Consider the following 21839-nt stretch of genomic DNA (forward strand, 5'->3'; position numbering starts at 1 on the left):
AGTATGGTATGTGGCAGCCTATGTTTGAAAGTGGATGGCAGGCCCATCTGTCAGAATGAGAAAGATTGTCATTTAGTTGAAGCTGAAGCAAAAATAAAATATTTCATTGAAGCTGGATCTACATTTCTGATTCTCTCTTAAATATTTGATTAATTCAGTTTGAAAATTTGGGGTACTTGGTCAAGAGGGGGGAAGCCCAGATCTTAATAGCCCTGGCCTCAGCCATAGACCTTGCAGAAGAGCTCCGTCTTGCAGGCCCTGTGGAACTGTGAGAGCTCTGTCAGGGCCCTTAGCTCACCCGGAAGCTCATTCCACCAGGCCATGGCCAGGACCAAAAAAGCCCTGGCCCTGGTCAAGGCCAAGCAAACTTCCCTCAGGCCAGAGATCTCCAGTAAGCTGGCACCCACAGAGCCAAGAAGATGGCATGGTCTTACAAGAATGCTGGGTGCATCGGTTCATAGCAGGAGAGGTGGCCCTTCAGGTATGCCTCCCTTTGCCATGAAGGGTTTAAAAGGTAAACACCAGCACATTGAATTGAACCTGAAAGTAAATAGGAAGCCTGTGTAGCTCATTTAATATAAATGTAATGTCACTTGGCTCCATAAGCAAATGCACAGCCACAGTTTGCACTGAAAAAAGTTTCCAAGTTGTCTTCAGGGGCAGCCCTATGCAGAGCATATTACAGTAATCATTATAGTGATCAAGGGATGCAAGGAGTATTGGCATAGCACGGAAAGGAAAACATGTCCATTGTGCAGTACACACTCTGATCAGGTTATGTAATCTGTATATCAAGCCTGTGAAGTAGATCAGTAGTATTATCTCCATATTGCAGCTAGAGATAGAAAGGAAGAGAGGAAATGGCCTATCTGGGAGACCCAGTGAATTCCTGACTGAACCAAGATCAGAACTGAGGACTTTATAACTCACAACTCAAACGTTTAGCCTGTTGTTCAGCTTGCTATCACCCGTTTCACTGTTGAACTTTAACAGCAGAATTACAGTGGGTGAGGTTGCTCATGAAGCAATCTCACAGCCATTTCTCTGCAAACCCAGGGAAATACAGTTATATGATTCAGCCCCCAAATAATATTGAAGCATAATTCTAATTGGGTCACTTCCATCAACATCAATAATATGCGTTAGAGAACATAATTAGAAAACATAGTTGGATTATGTTCTTTTTATCTTGACCCCCTAGGCTTTGAAGAAGAATTTTCCAACCAAGATAGCAGAGCCTAAATTGTTTCCTTTGTTGGAATTTGCATGGGCTGAGTTTCTACAAGAGAAAAAAAAGGTATGTTTTTTACTTCTGCCTTTCAAAGCAGAATTTATTTGTTCCATTATTATTTATTATTTATATTCCACCCTTCCTCGGGGCAGATCACATCAGTTCAAGGTAGAATCGTTATAGAGTTGCCAGCTCTGGATTGGAAAATATCTGGAGATTTTGGGGGTGGAGATGGGAATAGGCAGGATTTGGGGTGGGGAAGCACCTCAGTGGAGTAAAATGCTATGGAATCTACCCTCAAAAGCAGACATTTTCTCTAAGGAGACTGATCTCTGGGACATGTTGGGCAAGGCAGAGGGCCTCAGTCTTAGCTGGATTTAACTTCAGCTGACTCCACCAGAGCCAATCCACCATGGCCACCTGGCTAAAGAATCTGGGGGTATGGACGGATGACCATCCATCAACAGGTATAGCTGGGTGTCATCAGCATGTTGATGATATCCCAGCCCGAAACACTGGACCAGCTGGGGGATGGGGCGCATATAGATGTTAAACAACATCAGGAAGAAAATGCCCCCCTGAAGAACCCAAACTACAAGGGCATGTTACTGGTATGCAGGGTTGTTTTATTGCATTTATTGAAACATTTATCTTCCAACTTTCCTCTTGGTTCAAGGCAGCTCAGATTAGTCTGATTTTGGTCTTATCACCATTTTTACTGTAACTGAATGTTGCATTATTCTCCAGAGGCTACTCATCCAAGTTTCTCAAGAAATGTCTTGATCTTGCAATATACACTACATGGGGAAATGCTGAAATACACAAGTGGTTAATTCCCTTGTGTTTAATTGTAATCTAAACCTGTACTCAAAGACATGCCTTTGTTTTTTATGCCTCATCCACACATGCAGCAGCAACTTGAGGTGGTGACATTCTGAGGTGTTAAAGGGGGCTGTACCCATTCTATACTGCTGGCTCTGGGGAAGGGTTGGGGGAATATGCTTAATTTGCCTTCAGGTACAACCACCCTGATTATTAAAGTATAGCAAATCACGGAGAAAGGTCCTATTTTAGTCTTTCGCATACTGTGTTGGTTTTCTATTTACATGGAATTATTAAACCAGGTAACTAGGGAAAAGTTGAACCAGTATGGTTTTCACCCACAGTCTGAATCAAGGATTCCCAACCAGGGGTCCACGGGAGCTCTGGAAGGGGTCCACAGCCTTTCCCCTCTTGCTTCAATGGACTTGGCCACAAGCTAGAGAACCAGCCACTTCCACTGCTCCCCCTCTCCCCTCCCAAGCATGAGTGAATTCTCTTGTGATTTCTGTGCCTGGGAGGGGGTGGAGCCTGTATGCCTACTCCTGCCTTAAACTGCCTCCTCTGCCCCCCCCCAATCCTCCTCGAGCCCACCTGTTAATATGGGTGTTGATGCCACTTCTGGGGCCATGTCACTTCTGGGGCCATGGCAGAGAGATGTGGCCAACTGATATCCCTTCCACAGCTTATCAAAGCCAGAAAATGATTTCAGGGGCTCCTCCATGGTCAAAAGGTTGAAAAAGCTGGTCTGAATGTCCATTCAATTGCCCCATTATGCAGGCACCTCATTCTGCTGCCAGTGCAGAACAGGCCTTATTAATCACATTCTTGACTGTCATTGTCCTTCGCTTGCTATGCTGTTAACTTGGTGTGTTTTCAGCAACCACACATATAAATCAAAAGCATTTTAGGGAATGAGAGATGTAAGAATACTGCCTAAAACAGTAACTCTGTGAACCTGGTAGATACCACATTCTTAAAACAGCAGAAGGTATTTTGCTTCTGGGTTGGGGCTCCAATAAGGGGAAAACCTGAAGGGGATATTTTTCCTCACAAGATCTGACCAGGTTGTTTAGTTACTGTGACAAAATTATGTGTTGTTTTTTTCATGGCTTTTTCTTGTCCATGTACAAAGACTAATCAGGGGCACTAGGGTTTTATAGGTGACACTGTGCCAAAACACACTCAAAGGTCAGGGAAATCTCTGCACCTTCATGGGATCCATTCTTCTCTGTGTTTGTAAGTTGTTCACCCACCATTCTCCTGCCTGTGTGTTTAACTTACTGGGGGGGGGGGGTTATGATAAACACACAACTAATCCTGGATCTCTGCTATTTCTCCTTCCATACATAGGAGCTAAGAGGAGAAGTTTGGGAATATCCCTCCAAGGTGATGTGTTTTGTTGATGGCCATCTTGTTGGAGATGAAAAAATGCTGCTAAAATGGGCTTATGATGTGTGGGATTATAAAGATTTTAAACCCACAGCCCTTTACCAAGCTATTACAGAGGATTTCTACATAAAATACATGAAGGGCAAAAAGGTAAGGTCATAGATTTCAACAGGAAGCAGACTGGTTTGTGATGAACTGGGGCCTAACAGAATAAAAATAAACTGGCATCCCTAACATGATGTACACCAAGGAGACCCAGGTTCAAATCCACACTCAGCCATGAAACTCATTGGGTGATCTTTGACCAATTACTCTCTTTCAGCCTAGCCTATCCTATTGCAAGGCTTTTGTGAGGACAAAATGGGAAGGGGAGCCATGTATGCTACTCAGAACTCCTTGAGGGAGGAGAAGAAAAATAATACAAATAGAATACTAGTATCCTTCTTGCCAGGCTAGTTGATGAATAAAATATTTGTTGAAAATAGAAAATTAAAAAAAAACACCTTTGGAGGATTGTAGAACTTTTTCACTAGTTTCTTATTTACTAGCATTCAATCCTTTACCCTTGGAAGCCTGACTAAAGAATCAAAAGGAAAAATGCTTTATCTGACTAGTCATCATATCCCACTTTAAGAACTGGGTTTGCTTTCTTTATCTTGCAGCATGTTTTCGTGTACTTGAATATAGCTATTCAGGAGGTACCTGTTGGACAATTGCTGTTTGAGGTAAGTTTGAAGGGTGGAAATCAAATCATTGCTTTTTGGGCCCAATATTCAACATTTAACAAGACTTGGCTTCTTTATGCAAGATATGTAAATAATTCCTATGTTTTAACTTTAATTTCAAATTGCATATTTAATGCTTCAGCTTTTTTCATTCTGAATGTGGGATTGGTTTGTGTGGGATTCATGGTTTTAGGCCTAAAGCAAAATCCAAAAAGAAAAGCCACAAAATAACATTTATTAGGAATCCCACAAATAACACAAAAAGGTTGTACATCAGGCTGGATTAAAAAATAATTAAAAGGTAGTGTGTTTAGGGGGCAAAGATATTGCAAGCTCTGACAGAAATCAAGGCCTGTTTTTCCTATCCTGTTCAACATTCAGGCACATTTGAATAGAAAACAATAATATTGCTGAGTGAAACTAGTCTCAGGTTGCATTTTGGGCCTTCAGGAAGCAGATAGAATGTTAGTTCCTCCAAAGACTGAGTTGCTGCAAGACAAGGAAGTGTGAGCAGGATAGGGCCTAGGAAGGGCAGGTTGTAGCAACACCATTGCTGAATTGCAGCTGAAGAGGAAGAAGTAGCTATATATTTGTTGCTTGATAATAAGCAAGCAGCCACAAAAATACGTTTGTGTACGAGGAGAGATGCAATTAATAGAAGCTTCTAGAAGTCACAAACTGCACCAAGCAATTTACAATACTGCATTTCGAAACTGCTCTCTCCAAGCTTGTCTGCTGTCATAAAGAAGATGATCTTCTCTTATTCCCTTCCACACTGCAGCCCCTTCCCTTGTGCCTTTTTGCCCCAACAAATTTCAGATCCCTGGCATTACTTTTTATTTAGAGAATCTTACAGGATCCTTCCTTCCCTGGTGAAAGTCAAATTCAGCATGGTTCCTAGTGACATTAGATTTAAGAAATTAAATAATGAGAAGAATAAAAATCAATAAAGCGCTATACGATATCAAAACAAAATAAATACAAGAATCAAGTAGCTGTATGTTAAAAATAAATTCAACGACCATTTAAATGTCAATTTCTTAATCCTAAAATGTTGAAAGCCAATACAATGGATAGCATGTGAATCTTCCTAAGCAGGAAATTCCAGTGGCGAGAAGGCTCTGGAGAAAGGGTTCTCCTTGCGTTGAGTGGCCCTAGGTGTTGATGGTTGAGAATAATCCTACTGTTGAATTGAGGGAGGGAACTGTTATGAGGGAGGTAACCAAAGAGAGGTCCTGTGATAATTGGAAGAGCTGTCCAAGCTTGATTGTAAATTATTATTATTATTAGTATTAGTATTATTAGTATTATTATTATTATTTCCCACCACTCTCTGCAAAGCTGGCTCGTGGCGGGTTACAAGATAAAATATACTCCCCTAAAACCCCATTTCCCTTAAAACCAACAATTAAAAACTACCCAACAACCAGCAGCAACCAGCATACCCGCCTCGCTGGGGAATCAGGGAGAGGATGACCCCCACCGATGGCATATGGTGGGGAATTCCACCTTTGGGGAGGCCCATAGATCTTCTCTTCACCCTGCCCTCAACCATAAGCTTGATGGAAGAGCTTTACTTTCTTTAGATGCTAAAACGTCAGGCAATGTATCCAGGGAGGTATGGACTCAATCAGGTTTATATCATGTTTATCTCTATTGATAAGACAAAGGGATGCCTCAGGAACAGAAGTTTTTGGAAACAGGTAGCCTTTCTCTGTTCATTTTGCAGCTCTATTCTGATACATGCCCCAAGACATGCAAGAACTTCCAGTGTTTGTGTACAGGGGAGAAAGGGATGTCTAAATCTGGGCTGGCACTCACTTACAATGGTTCTATCTTTCATCGTCTTGTCAAAAATGGATGGATACAAGGAGGAGGTAGGTTTTAGAAGCTGTTCAGAAAACAAAGGTAGTTTTGATGGCTGTGTTTTTATTTATTCATACATTTTTACTGCCGCTCCCAGCACAGCTGGCTCGCGGTGGTTCACAACATATCATAAAAACAATACAGACATACCATTAAACATTCCCATATTATAAACAATCTCCTAAAAACATTAACTATATATTAGCAATAAAATGGCAGTACTATATGTTATATGAATTCCTCTCCAAACATTTCAAGTTGTTGGCGACAGTATGGAACATTAATGGCTGCCAATGGGTAAAGCAGGGGCAGGTTGCCTAATGGCTCAGGGTAGGTCTAATACTCAATCCTGAGCCAGGAGGGAGGGGGAGACCCATTCTTATAACCCCGGGGATTCAGCCTGGCTTCAACCAAATGCCTGGTGGAAGAGCTCTATTTTGCAGACCCTCTGGAACCCCAAAAGGCCCCTCAGAGCCCACAGCTTATCAGGGAGCACATTCCACCAGATAGGGGCCAGGACCCAAAAAGCCCTGGCCCTGGTCAAGGCCAGATGCACTTCCCAGGGCCCCGGGACCATCAGCAAATTCATACCCACAGAGCGAAGCGCCATACGGGGGCATAAGGAAACAAACGGTCCTGCAGGTAGGCAGGACCCAAGTCACATATAGCCTTAAAGGTCAAAAGCAGTACCTTGAACTTGATCCAGAAACAGTTTGATAACCAGTGCAGTTGTTTCAGCAGCAGCTAAACATGGACCCTCCAAGATGATTTAGTGAAGATCCTTGGAGCCGCATTCTGTACCAATAACTATTCTGTATGTTTAACTATTCACCTATTGGGGAGAGGGGAATCATATTTGGTGATTATATAATTTTTTTAATGCATACCTTACCTTCCAGTCATAGCTTTTAGTGTGGTTTACAGACTCATGGCCCTGACCTGGATAGGCCAGACTTACTAGGTTGATCTCATCAAAGCTTGGAAGCTAAGCAGGGTCATCCCTGATTAGTATTTGGACAGGGAGACCACCATGGAAGTCAAGGGTTAATCTCCAGAGGCAAGCAGTGGCAAACCACCTCTGAATATCTCTGTTCTTGAAAATTCTGTGTGGTTGCAAAAAATTCCAGAATAAAAACCCAACAGCATCTATAAATATCATAAAATAAAGCTCCTCCAACAGGCATTCGCGTGAGGCCAACCAACTCAAAACGTCTGCTGGTGCCCCCCCCCTTCAAACACCCTTCCATGACTGATCAATCTCACCTGCCCAGGGATTATCATTGTTCTGTTAAAACACTGTTCTGGTTGTCATGTTATGTTATGATTAGGGTTGGGCGCTTCGGAGTCCGAAGCAGCTGTTCCTGCCTGAAACAGCCAGCGCTACAGTGCGGGAGGGGAGGCGCGGGTGTGCCAGTTGGTGCACATGCACAGGTGCGGAGCTCTACACCTGCATGTGTGTGCTGACTGGTGCACCAGTGCCCAAGCCTCCCCTCCCCCCGCACCATGGCACTGGCTCTGTACAGGGAAGGGGGGCATCACCCCATTTCTGTACATACAGAGATATTTTCTTTCCACTGAAGTGACTTGTGCCTGTGCTCACTAGCGCTCTGGGTAAATGTGGCAGTGGTATTTATGGCAGTGGAACGCTTCTGACTACAAAGCTATGCCTCTGATCTGGGGGGGGGCACAAGTCCCCAAAACGCAAATTCAAAGGGGGAGGCAAGCTGGAATTAAGAGAAGGCATAGAGCACAGCCACCATTGAAAAAGGTGGGGGGAGGAAGGCACTGGGCACAGCTGCAGAGCAGCCAAACTCAAAATTTAAAGGGATAAAGCCTGCTCCCTCCCTTATGCTGGGTCTAAAATGCCCACTGAAAACTATGGGAAACACAGTGGATCTGCAACAGCATTCAGCATCTCTCATTGTCCTAGTTAGGGGAGGGGAGGGGCATTTGTTCTTGGTTTGCTGTATCCCTCCCAGTGCTTTGGCACTAAGGTGCCCTCAAATTTCCTGAGATCTCTTGCCTGATGCTGGAGCGGGGGTTTGTGCTTTCACTGATCTAGAAAGGTGCCTGACTCACAAAGTGACTGTGTCTTGAATGACAAGAATGCCCATGGGAAACCATGGGAGATGCTGGAAGACCCGTTGGAAATAAAGGGCAGCAAGAATGCCAATTGACTTGCATGGGCCCCACTGAAATGTATTATAGTAGGAAAACAGTTGCAAAGAAAGCATGGAATGGATTATCCATTACACTCAGATAAACTACTCTGGAATAGCAGGGCACAGAGTGGAATGGCCGCCAGGGGCGAGGGAGTGGTGGGAGCCAAAGATGGCAACACTGGAGGGTGCACTAAAATTAACAAAAAACCATGGAGACGCTGGAAGACCCATTGGGAGGGGCTAGGCAGATACGACGACTCAGATTTTCTGTGATGCAGAACTGCTTGGGACGTTGTATTCGAAGATTTCCTGCAGAATGCAGAACCACAAACATTTTAAAAAACAACGGTGTAAATTTAAAACATTGCAATTTAAAATGTTGCAATGTAAAACAGTTTTTATTGGGGAATGCCGAATATGCTCTAGGTCAGACAATGGTTGTCCACTTTGTTATTTTCCTCCCCAAAATAGTTTGATAAGAATATTTTAGGGAAATTTTTTTAAAATTAAAAATTACCCAGTAATATGAATATACAAGAATACTGGAGATTTTATGCAAATGTTAATATCAAAGCATCATGGCCAAATTCTAAAAAGGTAAAGGTATCCCCTGTGCAAGCATTGGGTCATGTCTGACCCTTGGGGTGACGCCCTCCAGCGTTTTCATGGCAGACTCAATACGGGGTGGTTTGCCAGTGCCTTCCCCAGTCATTACCGTTTACCCCCCAGCAAGCTGGGCCCTCATTTTACCGACCTCGGAAGGATGGAAGGCTGAGTCAACCTTGAGCCGGCTGCTGGGATTGAACTCCCAGCCTCATGGGCAAAGCTTTCAGACGGCTGCCTTACCACTCTGCGCCACAAGAGGCTCATGGCCAAGTTCTACCAAACCTAAAATAGCTTTTAGATATTCATCATGAGACATCCAATTACAGAGTTCAGATTTCTGGTAAAAAAAAACACTCCGGTAAAAAAAAAAAACTGGTAAAAAAATGAGGTGAAGCCTAATTGCTGCTCTTGTTAGTGAATATTACAGGATGTCATTTTAAAAGTTTGCATTCCTTTTTCCAATGCAAAAAAGGCAGATTTGTACACTTACTTTCTCCCCTTCAATATACAGACATAAAAGAAGGGAAAGGGGATGGCGGCGAGTCTATTTATGGACCTATCTTTGAAGGTAAGAGGGAGTTATAATGTCCAGGTGATAGTAAGCTAGAAGCCATTACTAATACAGGTGAGGATATTATCTGGATACAAAATGTACTGCAGCAATAGAAATGGCATTAGATTTAACAGCACAAAATCAAGTAGACGGTGAAATCGAAGTATGAGAAGACCCATTTGCTGCCTTCTAGAAGCTCATCTGTTGCTGTGACATCTGGGGTGTTTCCTTACATAAAGTGTCCTTTAGTCCAATTATGTTTGTAATACAAATGTTAGTCCAATGCTCATTAGCATCTCTGCTCCTTTCTTTCTCTTCCACATGGACAACAGCTTGAAATGTTGTCTAGATTTGGTTCAACAGCACATTTTCTTGTAGGCTTTATCTCTGACCTGCAATGTTCCTCTTCCAGCTGGGCTGGTATCGCATTTCCTTGTTATCTGCAAAAACACCATCTGTCCTTGGTGGTATATTTTATACAAGCACATTTGCCCAAACTGGCTCCCTACACGCACACCAACCGAGTGCCTGACTACAGCAGTATGGACAGCATTGCTCCTTGGCAAGTGCAAGGCAGTCATGTTATCAGTCCTGAACAACTACTCCGTGCAGTTCTGGCATATTTAATCACTCTAATTTTGAGTTCTTGTTTGCATTTCTACCAGAACAACTGTTGAAGAATTGGACTGTATTTCTAGATCAGTCTCTGTTGCTGGTCAAAAGCTGACTCCTCCTAATCTATAGGAGCTGTTTGGAAGCACTTAGATAAGCTTGTCAGCTCATACTCCAAACCCTAGCACACAGTTTGCATTCTGTCCCCAGTACAAAGGTCAAATTCACATAATCAGATTAGCAAATAGAGCATGTGAGTTGAGAGAATTCACAATGCAGAGTCCAAAACATGGTGAAATAGTACTCAACAGGCAACTCGGCCCAGAGGTATCACACTGATACCAGGATGCTGAAATTGAAGTAGGTGATGCTCCTGTTAGATGAGCATAAAATTGTGGGAAACTATCTGAGTGCTCAACTAGGGGGGCTCAACTAGGCGAGAGTACTCTGAAATAAAATCTGCAGTCTTTCCGTAACAAATTCAGATCTCTACCAACAATGTCTGTCGCCTTTACTGCTAGTCTAGGAATTCCATGCAGCTGCTACTTTATTCTTAAAGCTTCCAGCACATGCATTGCACAGCATGCCTGAAATTCCTGATTCTGCCTGCACCTTGGTAATGATGCTCATAAGGGCAGGAAGATACAGCAAACTGTTTAATCACTGACTTAATTGAGTGCCTTTGTGTATGAAAGCCAGCTTGGTGTAGTGGTTAGGAGTGCGGACTCCTAATCTGGCATGCTGGGTTTGATTCCCTGCATTTGTTTCTTGTAATTTTAAATAGGTTTTGTAATTCTAGCACACAACAACCAATAGTCCCATCAGGGCCAGATTTTGGGGCAAAGGGCTGGGTCTCAGCAGAGCCCTCCCTCAGTGGAAGCTGTAACTAACATAGGGCAACAGTTCACTGATTCTCCTATGCTGTGCACATATGCACCACCACTACCATACCTGCTTGCTGCTGGAGAAGCCTGATTGCCCACATTTTGTGGAAGAGCAGCAAGGCTATCAAGCATAAGTAAAAATATTTTCATTGGCCTCCTTTGAGCATCGAGCTGTCCTATGAACTGGAGCAGAGGAAGGAGTAGATTGGAGCCAAGCAGGAAGGCCATGGCTAGATGTGCACTGGGTGAAGCAGATGAGACTGCCGCCATGTCAGGGAAGAAAAGGGGAGTTTCTGCGACCTGCCACAACCTAGGGTAGGGGTCCCCAGTGGACAGTACACACACACACAGGGGTGGTGGAAGGATCCAGGGAGGCGGTGAGGAATTTGGGAGCAGTAGAGGTGAGTGAGGAATTTTGGGGTAGTGGGGGCAGTCTGACTCTTCTTGCTGCAGCTGTCATTTCCTAGTGAAACATGTTCCAAGGTGGTTTGCCATTGCCTACGTCTGAGTAGTAGTGACTCTGGACTTCCTTGGTAGTCTCGTATCCCAGTGCTGACCAGGGCCAACCATGCTTAACTTCCTGAAGAGAATGACAGATTCAGAAGATGGGCTGGATGGGAGCATATTCCTCAGACTCCATCCTTCCTAGGCTCTACCGCAGATCTCCAGGTATTTCTTAACACATGGTTGGCAGTCCTTCCCTAAAAGTCTCCATCTTTGGGAGGCTGGAAAAGCCTTTTCCTACTTCCTTCTGGCCATGGGATTTTCCATTGCTTGCTTCTCTCTCCCACCCTCTCCTGTCTATCTTTCTCCCCAATCAAGATTCAAAATGGCTTTTACAAAGAACTTATATATTTTTTTCAAGACTAAAATATGACTGCTGCACAACAACAAAAAAGGATGTGCAGGCAATATAGTGTGTTTTGAATTTACAGTAGGCCTAACACCAGGAAATGTGTGTTCGTATATGTGGTGGGGGGGGCACTAGGGGTGCGGCCTGGGAACCAAGGGGGCAGCACTTCAAACAAATTTGGGAACTACTGCCTGAGGTGATGGTCAAAGATGGGGAAAGATGCCTTCCTGCCTTTTTGTGTTTTGTTTTTCTCTGAGCTCTCATCTCCCATATATTTTTATCTAGGAAGGCTGAAGTTTCTTAATGGTTTTTATCCTGTGCCACATTTACTTTGGAGTAAGTCCCTTTGAGTACAGTGTAACTTACATCTGAGCAAATAGTCATTGGCTACACACTACCTGTGTCTATCTGTGGAGATGGTGGACTATGATACAAGCTTGTTGAATGTTCATTCTGCGCTTCACATTTGAAATAAGCAAAGCAGTAAGAACTACTCTAAAAGGATGAACAGGAATCCCACAATCTAGAACTGCCTACCAGCACCACGGATGGGAACTGAAAGTAAAACATCTCAAGGCAAAATCTAGAGAAACTTATACTAAGCTTTCATTTCTGTAGCAATACCAACTGAAGTTTTCAATCCAAACCTGAAGACATTGCTTGAGGTCGAGGTCAAGGTCAAATGACAGGGTTTAGGTGGCAACCTTATCATGAGCATGGGAAGGAACTGACAGCACAGTTCTAAGCAGAGTTACACCCTGGTAAGCACACTGACTTCAACAGATGTAGAAGGTTGTAACTCTTCTTAGGATTACGTGTCACTCTTCATTCATGATGTCACAGGCACTATATAATAGATGCTTCTGAAACTGAGGCAACCACATTCCAGGCAGTAGTCCAGATCTTCAAGGCCACATAAACTAGGGGAATTTTCTGAGCTGCCTTTATTTGTTCATTCAGACATTCCCACCTTCCTGGATAATGGTCCCACAAACCACTGATTTGTGGTGTGAAATGCTGAGGAAATCCAATGAAACAGAAGCATGTCCTTGAGGGAAAGTGTCAAGATACTGAACCACAAATGAACAGGAATGATGTCTTAGTTGTGCCATCCATTGGTTATCAGGAAAGACTTGCAGCCTTCCAAAGTGCAAGACCCACTAGCCACCAAGGAACTAGCCACCATAGCATAAGCCTCCCCTGGCAAGATGACTTCCGCACCTCCTTCATTTTCATCTTGCCTACTTGGGGTGTTTATTTTTCCTCACCAAAAAGATTTGACCATTTTCTCTGCCTTAACTAGATGCACTATCATCATCATCCAGCTGAGTCCTAGGTGATGTTCATTTTTTAAAATTGCCTTCACGCATTTATATATTTGTTCAGCTAGAAATCTTTAAAACTATTTTGACATTAAAAAACACCATGATGCCCATTCTGTCTGAGAGTACAGGTGAAGCAACTGTGAAATCAGTACAGGCCAGACAGGGACCACCGTTTTCTAACTTGATTTTAATTGATGTTGTAGAAGGCTTGGCAAGTGGTGGCAGCTTACAGTTCCTAGGGGAGGGAATTCCATACTCTTAGGGCACCAGTCAAGAGGCCCCTCATGTTTCCCCAACTAAGGCACCTGGGAAATATTGGGTTCCCACAGCTTAGCTTCCCTTCCTCAGCTTTGGATGACCTCATAGCACAAGCAACCCATATAAGGGAATGTGGATACAGTTTGCATTAAATTGCACAAATAAAATAACAATCTTTACTTGTTTGTAACCCCCACATGCCACTCATATTGAGAAGTACTGTAAAAACTTTGGATATCCCCTATGTTTTCTAGCTATAAATTATTTGTGTTATTTTGGATTTATGAAATGTTTATTGATTTTGTGCTACTTTGTGGTACAGCAAAGAATGATGTAATACAGGAAAATGCTCACCAAAAATAACCCAAACGGTTTCTTCTCAAGCTATGCTCTCCGCAGGGTGGTGGGTGTAGCCATTAAATGACTGCTGCAGGATGTGGAGCCGACCACAAAATGGCTGCTGCAGGAGGCAGAAGCAACCACAAAATCTCAGGAAGTCAGAGTTTACTTTCAGTCATATAGTGAAGATTCTGCTGTGATGGCAGCTGCTGCTGAAAGCTATCTTTAAAAAAACAAAACAAAACCCTGCATAGCCAATCAGATCTCCAGTGGCCAATCAGAAACCCTGCTGAGTCAATGCTGCACCTGGCCCCATCTAGAGATGCCAGCCTCCAGGTGGGACCTGGGGATCCCATAGAATTACAGCTCATGTTCAGACTACAGAGGTCAATTCTCCTGGTAAAAAATGAATGCTTTGGAAACAACTATGGCATGGTGCCCCAGTGAGGTCCCTATCCTCCCCAGGCTTCATCTCCAAATCTCCAAGAGTTTCTGAACCTGGATACTGCAACCCTATACCCTCATTCCCTGCTGAGGGGGGGGGGACCTGGCAACTCAAACCTGCCCGCTTTCTAAAATCACTAGGCAGGCACCAGTGGGGCTCCTGCAGTAGATCTATGGAATTGCTAGTGCTGCAAGTCTGGCATAGGAAAGTTAGATGAAAATTTGGTTTAATACTGGTACTACTTCCTAAGCTGCCAATGCAAAACTTTAGTTGGTCAGTAAGGTGACCAGATTTTAACATTGGTAAAGGGGGACACCATTGACCGGGGGGGGGGGGTTCTTGATTAAAAATGTGGTCTATATAGAGCAACAAAAAGTTTCATAGAACACAAAAATGGTATTGTAATATATATTTTTAAATTTCAACTTAAGTACAATTTGCCAGGTACCCCCAGATGTCCCTCTAAAAGCGGGACAATCTGGTCACCTTATCATAGGGGCATGATCCAAATAGAGACTGCATATTTAACATATGTGTGGATTGAAGCTACTTGTTAGCCTCATCATGGAGCTTTCACTTAAAACAGCCACTGCAGGAACATGTACTGCTGAGACATGTACTGCTATGTGAATTTTCTTGTCCCACTTCAAATCATTGGTTACTACCCATGAGTTCTGAAAGACATGTGATCACATACTGGAAGTAAATTGTTCCCAAGTTACAGCAATAGCTGAAGACTTGAGAGCCGGCTTGGTATAGTGGTTAGGAGTGCAGACTTCTAATCTGGCGAGCAGGGCTTTATTCCCTGCTCTTATTCCACATGCAGCCAGCTGGGTGACCTTGGGCTTGCCACAGCACTGATAAAGCTGTTCTGACTGAGCAGTGATATCAGAGCTCTCTCAGCCTCACCTACCTCACAGGGTGTCTGTTGTGGGGAGAGGAAAGGGAAGGTGATTGTAAACTGCTTTGAGACTCCTTTGGGTAGAGAAAAGTGGCATATAAGAACCAACTCTTGACATCACAGGAAGTCCTCCAGCTCTCCTAGCTGAGCCCATTTAGACCTTAGAAGCCTGCATCCAAAGCCTCACATAAGGAGAAGGAAGAGGGTTCCAGGACACCCAGGTCTTCCACCACCTCCCTAATTTTAAGCCTGTTTAGCTCATAGTCAAAACCAACATGTCCTCATCAACCTTCTTTCCCCTCTACTTTATGAAGGCAGTGCTGAAACTGGTGCTTGCTTCCTGGGCATTACCTTGCTCCTCCCCCTTCTTTTCATAGGCTGTCACCAAATAGCTAATTAACATATCTGATAGCAGTGAAGTAGGCACTGTGTTAAAGGTCCCAGCGTCAGCTCTCAGCTGTGAGACTGTTGGTGTCTTAAAGTGCCTGTTTCCATGGTAGCCACCCAAATAGGGACCATTGTTGTTCTCCATCACCAGGGGGGCATAAATGGAATCTGCCCTGCCCCCTGACAAATATGATGATGCCACTTTGGGCAGCATGACCTTGGAATCATACTTAGGCAGTAGTTCCAGCTTTTGAGATTGGTGGGCAAACAGTAATTTTTTCTGATTATACAATTGATACTAATGTTGGACACTAGAACAAATTGCCTATTGCCAAGGACTGTGAAATGGGGAGATATACATTCAATGTAGAAAACTGAATCAGGAAAAAGAAAATGGCAGCCACTGTACATAAATATGTATGTTTCCTAGATGAAAACTTTGCCGTTCCCCATGACAAAAGAGGGGTTCTTGGAATGGTCAACAAAGGACGCCACAGCAATGGATCCCAGTTCTACATCACACTACAGCCCGCCCCCTATCTGAATGAAAAATATGTTGCTTTTGGGTATGCATAAGAGTTCTACATTAGATCTCAAAAACAAACATCAGTGTGGTGAGAGTGCAGGTTTAGACTCTGGGTGATCCAGTTTCAAATTCCCACTGCCACTCTGACTCTCAGCCTAATCTATGTCACAGGGTTATTGCCTAATCTACGTTACAGAGGATAAATTGGGAGGATGGGAGAATGATGGTGTAAGCCACTTTTGATCTCCGTTAAGGAGACAGTAAACACTAGGGCCATTCCCCACAACCGCCTATGTAGCCAAATGTAAGCGCTATTGTAAAGCGCTACTATTAATAGAGGCAGGTCTTGATAACGCACACAGCCATTTCTAGCGGAATAAAGGCTCTCCCACTTGCGCTGTTTTCATTATCCACAAGTTTCTGGTCTTGCCTGAATCGCTACAAATTTGTGGTGTTTCTGCCGGCCTCTGGCTGTCCATCAAACTGAAGAGCCAATGAAATCGATATCCTAGTGCCACCAAAAACCCCTTTTCCCTTTATTTTTTTAATCGAAAATACAAGAGGCAACAAATATGTGTTTACTCATTGCTCCATAGAGAACCGTTTTTTGGTTTCTCTTCCCAAAACATTCCTTTATTGGACAAAACATGCCGCGCTCGCATGTATTTGTTGACATGCATTTCCATTTAAAAAAATGTTTTTTTCAAGCAATGACTGTGGGTGACAGTGCTTGGAAAGTTTTAATACATTTGAAGAAAGGTGCTTTCTGCTTGGCACTGCTGCATTAGTTGTCCAGGAATTTTAGTTAAAGAAGCCGCGTGCTTGCATGTTCGTTGCTATCGGCGGCTTGAAAGGGAAAAAAAGCCTTCCCTGTCTCCCCGAAGCTTGGGGGCGGGAGCAAAGTAGGAACCTTCTTCCTACCGCTATATTGAGAACGCACATGTCTTTTTTGGATGTGTTGCAGGTTGTTCTCAGGAGTCAAGCGGTTCTTTAAGGGGGAATCCACTTTTTATGATTCCCCCAAAAGTGCTACATCGAAGCAATTTTTGCGGGAGTGTTGCATGAGTGTTGTGGATTGTGTACGATGTCGTGCATAATGTTAAAAAATAGCGTTACACAACTGTTAGACTTCAGCAACATTAGCGCTGTGCGGAATGGCCGTAGATTTTCGTTAAGGATGGGGTAAGGCTAGAAAAGGGGTAGGGTTAGGTTTAGGTTAGAATTAGGGTTAGCTTAGGGAGGAGTTACAGTTAAGGTTAACTTTACAGTTAAGCATTAGGTTAAGGTTAGTGTTTGGTCATGTTAGGTTATGTTTAGATTTGAGTTACACACTAAGCACTAGGCTTAGGTTAGATGTAGCTTAGGTTATGGGTGGCTGTATTGCTTTTGCAGCAGAATAAAGTGTTTAAAATTGAAAAGCGTTAAGACAGTGATTGTTATTGAAATTATCTGATGTGACTTCCTAGTATTTATTGAGATTTTCCTGTTGCAGGCAATTGATTGAGGGTTCAGATGTTCTTCAGAAACTGGAAGCAACAGAAACATTCAATGAGAGGCCAGTTGTAGAATGTAAAATTATTGGCTGTGGAATTTTTGAGCCTAACTTTATAGATGCTTGTGGTTTTTAAAATGCATTATTGTTTTGTTGGATATAGGTTTTATTATTATTGGAAAATGTTTAGCCAATTAAAATTGCTTCATTTTTAGAAAACTAATCTAAACCTTTCAGTATCCTTTCCCATTTTAGACATTTTTACTGCATTTGATAACTCAGTAGCTTAGGAACCTAAGACTGCTTCAGTTTGGCTCTACTCCAGAGAGTTCCTTTAAGTGCACCCAAAATTATATGTTCTCAGCTCTTTGGACCACTTTTCTTACAAGAGCAGCCTCCTCTGATACACCCCCAATTGATTGGTAAACTCCAAAGCAAGCTTTCTCAGCCAGGGTTTTGTGAAACCCTGGGGTTTCTTGAGGGCTCTGGAAGGGTTTCCCAAATGGGTGGGAGTTAATTAATTTTAAATATATTTTTAATATTTGTTAAACATTGATTGGGTGATAAGACCATGTATGGTCACATCGACCCACCCATCCCCTCCCAAAATTGTCAGTGATGGACCTGGAGGGAGTGAGAAGGGGAGGGGCCCTGGGTGGGCATGTATACAGCTATTCTTTCCAGCCATATTCTGCATGATCTCTCCTGGGGTTCCTTGAAGCCTGAAGAACATTTCAGGGGGTTCTCAATGGTAAAAAAAAGTTGGAAAAGGTTGCTCCAAAGTTTTAAACAAGTTGAAAAACGTTGCTCCAAAGTTTGAAAAACTGATGGTCAAATAAAGTGGAGATTTAAGACAGTAAATCTGTACAAAGTCTTATGTCATATCTATAATTAGTTGCATTGTTCCTATAGACCAGAACTTACTAGGAGAAAAGAGAAGACCTACGCCTCATGGCCAGTGTCACACTGGCAGTGATGTCATCACACTAGCAATGCCCTGGTGAAATTCTGGTATTTGGGAAAAATCAAATATTTTTTTCTTCATAAGTCACACACATCTCCCACCAGTTGCCAGGAGAGAGCTGGTAACCCTACCCAGTACTAATCATATCAAAACCTATAGAGTGATGCCGTGCCTTAATTATCAACACAGTTGGAAAAACAACATTTTACTAAGCAACTAATTTGATTTCCCCAATTTCTTTTTTTTTTAATGAAAAAGCCTTCACTGATATTGTTTAATAAAAAACTCCTGAAGTAACTATTCCCAGTCCCTCTTGATCATAGCACTTCCTCTTAACATTTCCATATTTTATGTCATGACCTGTAGCTTGTGGATCACTAAATGAATATCCTACTTCAGACCTAGTTTAAATGATTATTCCTGTTAGTATGACATCAAATCAAAATAGTGTCATTAGTGCAAAAGAAAGTTCAACAGCAAACAAGCTCTTCAGGAATGGGTGTGGTCTCAACAACTGCTCAGAGACATTCGACATGTCGTTCCAGTAAGGTACTGTTCTGATGTCTTTACAGTACCTACTGTGCCACTTAACAGAAACGGATGTTGGTTAGCTGTATAAATACACCACTATGTGTAATGTGGCTACAGTCTGCAATTGCAAAGTCTGGAATATAGGCCTTCAAAGCCTATTATAAGGAAATGTTTGTCACCTGCCCTGATCTAGCGGATATAAGAATAAAGATTATTATTGTTATAAATTGGTTTGTAGACAGTGCCTTAAGAAATACTAATTGAGTAATGAATTGTCTCATTTTAAGTCCAAAAGCCATATTCTCGAATTCCATAGATGCCCCAGAGTGAGGAAAATTTTTAAAGTGTTACCAATGTCTTATGCATTTTGCTCACTGAAAATAAAGGTCATTTAAATATGTCTATCTCCACTATATACTCTCTTTATCTTATCACTCCCCACTTAGCAATTAGCATCAGTTCTACCTCCTGCAACACGGTTCAATATTAAGCAGGCCAACTCAGATCTATTCAGTGAGGCTTACTCCCATTACAGTTGTACTGACAGTAAGCAAATGCAGAGGACTCACCACCATGGAATTTGCTAGTTTTCAGAATGTAAACAGCAAATGTCAGGATTATTTAGGATTCCCAAAACATTTCAGGTTATGGAAGATTATGAGTGTATGGTGATATTGCCAAGACTGGTGTTGGCAACAAATTATTCAGGAAGTGACAATCACAGCCCTACTTTGGAGAGTTTCAAATTTATTTCCCCTCATCTGGGCAGGAAAATGACAGAAGAAATCAATCTAAAAGAATACAGAGTGGTGAATACAGAGACAGTGAAGATTCCATTTATACTTGTGGAGTTTAACTTGGCTATAACTATCCGGGAAAAAGAACCTTACAGTGAAGTCCTAAGCAGAGTTACACCCTTCTAGACCCACTGACTTCAATTCCCAAATAGAATTATGGGCATTATATTTGGTAACAAGGCAACACTGGGAAAAATCTCACCAAAGTAATCATCTGAAACCAAAGCTCAGCTGAGAGCATAAATGCTGTTTACTTCCTGTATCAGAGGAGAACCGACAGATCTGAAAGAATTGACAAAGCAGTGCATAAACACCTGAAAGTGAGTGAGGAATCGAAACAATGAACATTATATCCAAGCACATGATCTGGACTTTAGTTCCATGAGGCAACACTATTTCCATTTCTTACACAATAGAAGGTAAGTTATTTGAATTAAGGGCTGCTTCAGATATTACTTTTCCTTATATCGACAATTGATAAAAACACAAGTAGGGAAATATTTATCAGAGACAAACATGTTTGCAATGTGAGAATACTGGACATTATTTTAATGATACAGATGCATTTAATATGTATTTACTTTATTTATGCCCTGCCTTTCTTGCCAAAAGAAGGATGACACAATGTAAAGCAAAGCAATCAGGTAGCATTAAACATCCAATAAATGTTTTGATGTTTAATGTTTAAGGGGGTTTTAGAGAATGTACTGTTTTTTATCGTTTTACTGTGAACTGCCGCAAGTCAAATTGAGAGCGGCGGTATACTAATCTGAAAATAAATAAATAAATGGTACAAGGGGGCCAGAATGACAAAAATTAGACTGCAGTGCAAAAAGAAAAAAAAGAACAGAACCAGAAATTATATATCATAAGAGTAGTTCAACAGTAGAATCATCTGCCTATGGAGGTGGTGAAGTTCCCCCTCACTGATATAGTCTTCAAGCAGTCACTTGTCAGGAATGCTTTAGGCTGACTACATCCCACTCTATGATTCTATGATAAACAGTGCAGGAACAAAAGTAGAAGACAATGCAGTAAGAGTAATATAGTACATACAATAAACAATGGAATAGACAACAATCCTGTTCCCCTTATAAAAGCACCCTACTGAATTGTTCTATTGTATTACAGCCCCTTGTATTACATTCCCTTTATTTTAAAAAATCCCTCCTGAACAATGCCGTTTTATACAATTAGTGTGGGAGCCTTCCTTGTCTCTGCAGGCAGGCCATTCTACAAGGTAGGAGCAACAACCGAGAATGGACAAGGGCAGGCTGCTAACTCATCCATTTGCAGAGTGGCACCTCCAGAAGGCTTTGCTCAGATGAGTGGAGCTGTTGTGGCAGAACACTGTAGGAGAGCAGGTCTTGCACATAAGCAGATCCAAGGCTATGAAGGGCTTTGTATGGGATAACCAGTACCTTGAATTGAACTCAGTAACTGATAGGTGATGGAGAATGAGTGTAATATGTACTCTCTGGCAAGCTCTCATTAGTAACTGAGCTGCAGCATTCTGTACCAACCGGAGTTTCCAGGGTGACTTCAAGGGCAATGCTGTGTAGAAAACATTACAGTAGTCTAGTTTTTTAGGTCACTGTTAAATGGATCCAGATGTCCAGATCAGGAAAGAGGCGGACTTTACAGGCTACATGAAAAGCAGGGGTTGTTTGAACTCCAGCAGGCATTGTTTGAGCTGTTAATTGGTGTGTTGATTGGTTTCTGGTAGGAGCAGGGCTTTCAATTCTGGGTTTTGCCTTTTGCACTCCAGAGCTTGTATAAAGTTAAGGGGCTGCTTAACACTTAAAACTTTCCTTTAAAACTATTGTTAAGGGGGAAGGAAACACTTTTCAAAAGTCTTTACTGGTGTTTTCTCTCACTCCCCCCCCTCAATGTCTCTTCACTTTAAGAAACAAATTGCCAAGTACCTATTTCTCTCCCCCCTCCCCCCCAGCAGTGTGGGCTGATCTTTAACTTTCACTTGTATGAGGTCTTCTTGCATTACTTAAAGAGGACTTCAGAGTCCAGTAGCACCTTTAAGGCCAACAAAGATTTATTCAAGGCGTGAGCTTTCGAGTGCAAGCACTCTTCGTCAGACTTGTACCTTTTAGGCAGCACTAGAAAGGGTCTGCTGCTGCCGCCGAGAACCAGCCAATGTGCTGACGTATCATGGT

General features: G+C 42.5%; 2 protein-coding genes and 1 long non-coding RNA gene across 4 annotated transcripts in view; 2 read left to right on the forward strand and 1 right to left on the reverse strand.

Moving 5' to 3' along the window:
- ZBTB24 (zinc finger and BTB domain containing 24) overlaps nt 1-3477 on the forward strand; it is a 25131-nt gene extending 21654 nt beyond the window's left edge. The window contains exons 7-8 of the transcript XR_013225218.1: nt 1202-1297; nt 3404-3477. The gene's annotated coding sequence lies outside the window, so the exon portion shown is untranslated. The remainder of the gene's footprint in view (nt 1-1201; nt 1298-3403) is intronic.
- LOC143820074 (uncharacterized) overlaps nt 1-12464 on the reverse strand; it is a 62803-nt gene extending 50339 nt beyond the window's left edge. For both annotated transcript variants that reach the window (XR_013225230.1, XR_013225226.1), the window contains exons 1-2: nt 12351-12464; nt 6724-6865 (exon numbers count right to left, since the gene is read on the reverse strand). This is a non-coding gene — a long non-coding RNA (uncharacterized LOC143820074). The remainder of the gene's footprint in view (nt 1-6723; nt 6866-12350) is intronic.
- Nucleotides 1-17599, forward strand: part of PPIL6 (peptidylprolyl isomerase like 6) — an 18057-nt gene extending 458 nt beyond the window's left edge. Inside the window, exons 2-8 of the mRNA XM_077302463.1 lie at nt 1202-1297; nt 3404-3592; nt 4105-4167; nt 5897-6044; nt 9313-9369; nt 15789-15924; nt 17377-17599. Of these exons, the coding sequence (XP_077158578.1) occupies nt 1202-1297; nt 3404-3592; nt 4105-4167; nt 5897-6044; nt 9313-9369; nt 15789-15924; nt 17377-17512 (825 nt within the window). The 3' untranslated portion in view covers nt 17513-17599. The remainder of the gene's footprint in view (nt 1-1201; nt 1298-3403; nt 3593-4104; nt 4168-5896; nt 6045-9312; nt 9370-15788; nt 15925-17376) is intronic.
- Nucleotides 17600-21839: the final 4240 nt, after the last annotated feature.

This window comes from Paroedura picta, chromosome 1, assembly GCF_049243985.1.
Source record: "Paroedura picta isolate Pp20150507F chromosome 1, Ppicta_v3.0, whole genome shotgun sequence".
Lineage (NCBI taxonomy): Eukaryota > Metazoa > Chordata > Lepidosauria > Squamata > Gekkonidae > Paroedura > Paroedura picta.